This window comes from Paramormyrops kingsleyae, chromosome 22 (genome assembly GCF_048594095.1).
Source record: "Paramormyrops kingsleyae isolate MSU_618 chromosome 22, PKINGS_0.4, whole genome shotgun sequence".
Lineage (NCBI taxonomy): Eukaryota > Metazoa > Chordata > Actinopteri > Osteoglossiformes > Mormyridae > Paramormyrops > Paramormyrops kingsleyae.
In genome coordinates, this window is record NC_132818.1 from 22,241,589 (window position 1) to 22,249,150 (window position 7,562).

General features: G+C 41.4%; 1 protein-coding gene across 1 annotated transcript; it reads left to right on the forward strand.

Moving 5' to 3' along the window:
- Positions 1–2,051: 2,051 nt before the first annotated feature.
- LOC111856767 (cytochrome P450 2K1-like) lies at positions 2,052–6,587 on the forward strand. The gene is made up of 9 exons (XM_023836982.2): positions 2,052–2,353; positions 3,317–3,479; positions 3,593–3,742; positions 4,085–4,245; positions 4,459–4,638; positions 4,980–5,124; positions 5,540–5,721; positions 5,798–5,939; positions 6,083–6,587. Exons 1-9 carry the CDS (start codon positions 2,159–2,161, stop codon positions 6,277–6,279), a joined length of 1,515 nt encoding a protein of 504 aa, XP_023692750.1. The 5' UTR covers positions 2,052–2,158; the 3' UTR covers positions 6,280–6,587.
- Positions 6,588–7,562: the final 975 nt, after the last annotated feature.

Here is a 7,562-nt window from a genome sequence, read left to right on the forward strand (position 1 = left end):
AAATAAAATACCCTCAAAACAATTATTTATCATCCAATTTGTTTCTTACCTCTTGGTTACCTTGTTAGACTTCCTTATCAATGAAGAAAATATCTTTTTTAATATTTTTGGTGTGGCTTCTGGACTTTTCTTTTGACAGCATAGCTCTTGTCTTCCTGTTAGTGTAGCGGAAGCTAAAACCCTGGGTTCCTTTAAATCAGAGCTAGTTAAGATTCTAACAACTCTGAACTATTGATTAAGTTCTCCCCAAATGAGCTTCATGAGCCGAATGGCCTCCTCTCATTTGTAAATTTCATATGTTCTTATGTTTAGTTTTTTGATTGCATTCACAGCTTTTTTTTTATAATATTGAGTTTTCCCCTAAGTCCCCACAAGGTCAAAATAACAGGCTTTTATCACATTGTGTGGACAGCAGTGTGTCGCCATCTCTGCTTGTATTGTGGGTGCCCATCAAGTCCACCGCATCCGAATGAACACACTCGAGCAACATAGGTCAGAACACTGGGGATTTAGGGCATCTTCCTTAAACAGCTCACCATCCCAGCCAGCATCACCGCCGACTCTGGCTGTCATATGTCAAACTGCGGGGAATTTCATCAACACTATCCTGGCACATCACCTGAACCTGCCTGTTCAATGACTAGAATTCACAAAAGATGACTGCAACATCGCATAATTACCTTGTGGGTAAATTTCTGGCTATCAAACTGGCCCTTCAGCAGTGGAGGCACTGGCTATAGGAAGCCAACACCACTTCCAAGTGTTAACGGATCACAAGAATTTGGATTATATGTGAATGCCTGAACCCACACGAAGCCAACTGTATTATGTTCATTTTCATGGGTTAGGTTACTTATCTGTAAGGCGAGGAATTCTAACATTGACACTCTCTATTGGTGGGAACTATAACTCAATTAGCCAATCACAAAAGGCATGGCACAACAATCAACTGGTGGAATAAATCATGATTAACAAGCACTGGAAGTAGGAAGCATTAACACTAAGTGCTAACACCACTAGGACAGACTGGGGACATAAGTGCACGCAGAACATAATTCAACAAGGCACAAGCAAGGGAAAAATCAAACAGGGACACAAAAATAAGTAACAGACACTAGGAAACAGAAATCCAAAAGATGTTCAATAACAGTGGCATGTTTGCCATCCCCGACTCTGAGCACGATTCCGGATCCCCTTCTTGGTGTGTCTCCGCTTTCCTGTGTCTGCACATGTGTCTGCCTTTCCCTGCACTCCCTGGACAGATCTTTTGTCTTTTCAACCTCGGCTAGTATTTTTGACTCTGTCTTCCACCTCATGATTCTTGTTCTTGGTTGCTCTGTATTTGGATCCCCGTTCTGAGGTTCCCACATGGTGATTCAGATATTTTCGAATTATTATATACACGCTAAGCACTTTCATGTTCTCCTTTATCCTTAAAACCATTTAACACCACTGAAGCAGTATTGCTTGTCTACACCAGCAGCCTCGAATATGATGCCCCAGAGAAGATGGTCAGTCTAGTGATGCTATGTACGGTCAACTGGTCACCTGCCAGTCACATAATTTTAAATTGACCTTTTTAATCATAATTCAATTCTGCAGTGTGTGAGGGCTGCAGTATACAGATCTTACTTATGAATTTTCACTCAATGACCAGAATAACCACAAAAATAAATGTCCTGATGGGTTTATTGGATAAGATTCTGAGAACTACACTCTTCTCCAGTTGATTTCATTTTAAAAAGGAAAAGATTAGTTGAAGCCCAGAAAGAAAATAACTTACATGAAAATGGGAGCCCAAAAAAAATAAAAACAAATTAAAACAACCACACTGAACAGAATCGCCTAGTCATTTGTATTGTGATTAAAATAAAAAATAAAAGAAGAGAATAAATTAAAGCCACTGACGTTTCAGGTACACTATGTCTGTGCTTTGTACAGAGAAGGGGCGTGAAGGGATTTAAGTAACACATCCTGAGCTGTCATTGGCTGATCCACTGGAGGGGCGGGGCTATGAGTGGAAACACTCTTGTATAAACCACTGCTTCACTCTGTTTAGCGTTTCAGTCCCTTACTCCTCCTACTGGGAAGCCGGCCATAAAGGGTGCGGCTTCCTCATCCAATAAATAACTCATAAGGTTTGGAGGACAGAGAAATTATGGCTGTAGTACAGGAACTTTTCCAGATTCCCAGTGTGGTCACCCTGCTTGTTTCTGTACTGGTGCTTTTGATCCTGTATCTGCTGATCGACACACAAATCCGAGGAAAGGAGCCCCCAGGACCCAGATCTCTGCCTCTTCTGGGAAACCTACTGCAGCTGGATCTCAAGAGGCTTCATCTGAACCTCTTCCAGGTACACTTAGCATTTACACTATGAATAGCTAAATACTTCGATCTTTAGAATTTGTTTTGTAAAAACAAACAACGTATCCTCTATGGTGGGAGATGACAAATATAAACTGTTACAGTATGAATACAAGCACTGTTTCACAGCACAGAAATCACAGAGTGAACAATCATGACGATAATACCTACTGTGGAGGCATGGTTGGGTCTAGGTAGCACCCATTCAGCTTTCACAGTAAGCAATACAGTGTGATAAAACCATTGCGTCTGACAGGTATGTGGTTAGATCAAACAGAGGAAATGTGATGATTTTCTTCCAGCCCACCCGCGCTATGATTTATGGCTCATCTATTGCATAATACCAAGTTAGTTGTCTGATCACTGCAATATATTTTGCTCTGGGAGCCCTGAAAGGATCATTTTACACTCTAATCAGTTCCTTATGATGATCCATTGTTAGGCGTAAAGGACTTCCACTACACACATTGCAAGATTATTCATTGTCATCTGTCCAAATGATTAAAAAACAATAAATTGTGTTCAATGCTAAAACAAACATGCACATTTTTATTTGTGTTGAATTATATTTTATTTGTTGTGTCAAAATATGAACTAAATTCATTACTAAAAATTTACATCATAGTTCAGATTTTGTTCTACACTGAAATTTTTAACAGTGTATTTAATGTCTGTAGTTATAAGAAAACTTTCTGCATATATACATATGAGCAGGGGCGGATTAACGCACAGGCTAGATATGGCTTAAGCCTAGGGGCCCCACGTGTGCCAGCCTGCAAGGGGGTCCCCATTGGCGCGGAGGGGGGTGGGGTTGGGGGGCCCACAGACTACTGTAGCCTAGGGGCCTCTGTACACCTTAATCCGCCCCTGCATATGAGGACATGTGCTTTTTAACCTGAGGAATCGCAGAATGCACCTCTAAATATAATGGCAATTGTCTGATTTTCTCCAGCTATCTCAGAAATATGGACCTGTGTACACTATTTACTTTGGCCCAAAGAAACTTGTGGTAGTTGCAGGCTACAAAATAGTAAAAGAAGCTCTCGTCAACTTGGGTGAAGAATTTGGGGACCGGGATATACCGCCTGTATTCAAAGATTATGCAAAAGGCCATGGTACGCAAACAATTATTTAACAGTTCAAGAATCTGTAACTTCATGAGGTCATTTAAAGGATTCCATACGTAGTGGAGATCACCGTGACCTGGCGCTGAAATTTACCCACACAGGCATCGTGTTTGCCAATGGAGACTCATGGAAGGAGATGAGGCGCTTTGCTCTGTCCACCCTTCGTGACTTTGGGATGGGAAAACGAGGAAGTGAGGAGAAAATTATTGAGGAGATCCACTACCTTACAGAGGTGTTTGAAAACTTTAAAGGTTAGATAATGGTGATGTTACATTTGAAAATATTTATGGTGACTTGTTGAATTTATTTTAGATGTGGACTATATTTTATTTCAAAACTACAAGTATAACAATTGTATAACAATTATTATAAAGCAACACAATTATTATAAAGCAACACACAGCAATATCATTGCAATTCAGCTACTTGAAAATCTTAATTTTAAATTTCATTCTGGCTGTTATGATAAGTTGTTGGAAGATGGGTGGATGAAATGTCATTCTATTTTTATTTTTAATCAAGATAGCCAGATTTCAATTGAATCATTACATAAATTCTTTATGCATTTTCCTTCCCATATTCTCTGCTGACAGGCAAACCATTTGACAACACAGAAGCACTGATGCATACCACCTCCAACATCATTTCATCCATTATTTACGGCGACAGGTTCGATTATGATGACCCTCACTTCCAGGAAATGGTCACACAGACTAAAAGAAATGTCCAGCTCATGGCGTCACCTGGAGTCCTGGTATTTTGACAGGTTTTTTTTTAAATTTTATTTTACTGTGTCTAATATATGTGTCTTTGAAAACCAGACACAGAAAGATGTTTTAAAAAGATCGCATTTCTTTTCGTCGACCTGGTTTGACATGAGGTGATCGATAATGGTTTTAGACTTCAGTCCTAACAAACCACCAACCAACCATACGGCTTGTAACTTATCTTCTCTTTCTCCTGGCAGATTTATGACATGTTTCCTTGGCTGGGCTGGTGGCTTAAGGACAGGAAAGTTTTGATGGAGGGTTTCAAATTCACACTAACGCAGATAAAACAAATGATCAGAAAACTTCGGGAAACCCTGAACCTTGAGGAGAGGAGAGGTTTCGTGGATTCCTACCTTATCCACCAACAGAAGATGAAGGTTCTGGGCTCTTTGATAGCAAATAGATACTCAACTCCCAAAATAAATTCCAAGAAAGTAACACTTTACCTGAGTGGGCAGAAATACTTTGTAGTAAATCAGTTATTACTGAATTACAAATCATGAACAAACATAGTAGCTACATAAGAGAAAAGATGCAGCACAATTCATTAATGATGAACAAACATGACATCAGTATGTAACTGAAACTTATACTATGGTTAATTAATAAATAAGACCATAATACTGCATTATCTGTGCCCCCTCAAGAAAAGAGTTACCGTAAATTCATTCCCTGTTGTTGATCGTAATATCTGATGTTGTTTTATTTTCCTCAACAGACTTCCAGGGAGCAAGAGTCTGGCTACTACCATGATGAGAACCTCTTAATGACTGTGGCTAACTTGTTCGCAGCTGGGACCGATACCACTGCAAACACTCTGCGTTGGGGACTGCTGCTAATGGCCAAATACCCACATATCCAAGGTGATGGCAGTACATGTGCCGACCAGCTAACGGTACATGCTGCCATGTGTGCTTGAAAACAATGGGATAGCCTCACCACACTGTAGGGATACACACCTGCTAAAATACTGAAATGTGTCACATTAAGTCCAATAGATGAGTCGGTTAACCCTGTATGTATTAAAGCAGGGGTGGAGAACCTGATCCATGGAGGGCCGGTGTGGGTTTTGGGGATGTCCTCTCCATCAGCCAATAACAGTGTGTCCCCAGGACTGGAGTTGAGGGCCACTGCTTTATTATTGGCTGATTGAGAGGCCATCCCAAAAACCCACACCGGCCTTCCATGGATCAGGTTCCTCACCCCTGTATTAAAGACACACATTATTAAATGTTCTCGAGCATTCGTAGATACTGGTTATTCCCCATCCACTGTTAGACCGTGTACAGGAGGAGCTGGACAGGGTCACTGGGGGTCGGCAGACTCGAATAGAGGACAGGAAGAACCTGCCGTATACAGATGCTGTGATCCATGAGATGCAGAGGGTGGCACAAGTTACTCCACTAGTTCGACACAGCACCAGCTGTGATGTGGTGCTTCAGGGTTACAGTATCAAGAAGGTAAAAAATCATCACTTACAAGCTAGTAAGTACTAATATTGCTGTACACTGTATTACAATTACACATGTTCTGTAGGGAACTGCAGTTGCTCTGCTGTTGTCGTCAGTACTGAGTGATGAGAGTGAATGGGAGAGTCCCAGTACCTTCAACCCCAGCCACTTCTTGGATGATCAGGGTCGATTCATAAAGAGGGATGCCTTCATGCCTTTCTCTGCAGGTACAGCTCATGTTCATCTCGTTCTCTCATAAAACACTCTCTGCGTTTCTTCCTTTCTCCTTAACTGCCTGAATACAGACATATTGTTGTCCATTATCTGTCTTAATAAGCAAAGAGTATCTCCACATCTATCCTTTCTCCAGGGCGTCGGTTATGCATTGGAGAGAGTTTGGCCAGGATGGAGATCTTCCTCTTCTTCACCACGCTCCTGCAGAAGTTCCGTTTCACTCCGCCACCTGGAGTGTCTGAATCTGATTTGGATCAGACTCCAGTGTTTGGGTTTACAGTCTCTCCCACCCCCCATACTCTGTGTGCTCAACCTCGGGACAGAAGCTCATGAAGCTCTAGCGGTTTGCAATCAGATATTACATTGTAATTCTAGATAATCACTCATCATTATCACATTTAATAACTCAAGTAAAGTGTAAAAATTAGTTAAAAGAGAAGGAAAGAAGAACAATAGGATAACTACAGAATTAAATCATTGTCACGTCTGCTCCAAAATGAATTTTAGGAGTTTTCCTGACATAGAGGAAAGGGCTGATTGGCAGAAAACCTTTTGCCATGAACTGTTTGGAATGTGACATTTTCCTTGTGTCAGTGTACTTGACTACACACTTTGTTAATAAAGTTATATATTGACCACCATTGAGCACCAATTTAAGCCTGTTTGTTTTTAAGCCGATTTTCTAAAGTGAATTACAGATGCTCCTCTACTTATGAACTTTCAACTTACGAACTTTCAGACATATGAACGAAGAGTGTAAGTCCAAATTATGTTCATTGGGCTCACGTTTCCTGTCCGCAACATCAATTTTTTTTTCTTCCCGCCAATTCCGCCTAGTACGACTTCTGGCCGCTACTCCCGCCGCGCCGCAGCGTAGCGTGCGTACTCCCAGCATCCTAGTTATTTATACTTGCGTATACCCTTAAAATGATGTTGAATAATGACTTACGAACATTTCAAGTTACGAACGGCCATTCGGAATGTATCTCGTTCGTAAGTAGAGGACCGTCTGTATATCTTTTGGAAGCCTCAGTCTCTGATAAATGAGTCATCAAGTGCCATTATAATGAGAGCCAGCAATGCATTAAATTTGCTCCAACTAGAGCTTGGTTATCATGAAATGTCGTGCTGTGGCTCTGCAGGTTAGGACAAGTAATCATGATCGGAAGGTTGCTAGGTCAAATATTGTGCCTGGTAGAGAGACTTCACCACTGGGCCAATAATTAACTCCAGACCCTTAACCCAGTTTCCCAGGGACCCTGCCTAACCCTGCTTCTGTACTTTGTATCTCTTCCCTACATTTAGGGTGACTGGTGTCTCTTAATGGCCCATGTCACATGACTGTCTGTGACATGGGCCATTAAGAGACACCAGTCACGCTATTTTCTACAATTACTGTACGTGTGTCCCACCCAGGCTTGTGCCCCTAACTGCCTGACTTCATTGTGACCCTAAACAGGATAAGCAGTTAGAAGAAGATGGTTGAATATATAGTGATTTTCTGCAACTTTTAAGAATAAGAATTGCCTGAAGGACCCTTCACTCCATAGTTCAGACCCACTGCCGGCACCGTGCCCCTTTGCTCCAGTCTCTCTCCCCTCAGTGCTGACAGCTGC

Bases quoted from the DNA above. Each gene is read 5' to 3' on its own strand.
- LOC111856767 (XM_023836982.2), top strand. From the start codon at position 2,159: ATGGCTGTAGTACAGGAACTTTTCCAGATTCCCAGTGTGGTCACCCTG. The intron at 3,743-4,084 runs GTTAGATAATGG...CTCTGCTGACAG, and splicing joins GGTGTTTGAAAACTTTAAAG to GCAAACCATTTGACAACACA. The intron at 4,246-4,458 runs GTATTTTGACAG...TTCTCCTGGCAG, and splicing joins TGGCGTCACCTGGAGTCCTG to ATTTATGACATGTTTCCTTG.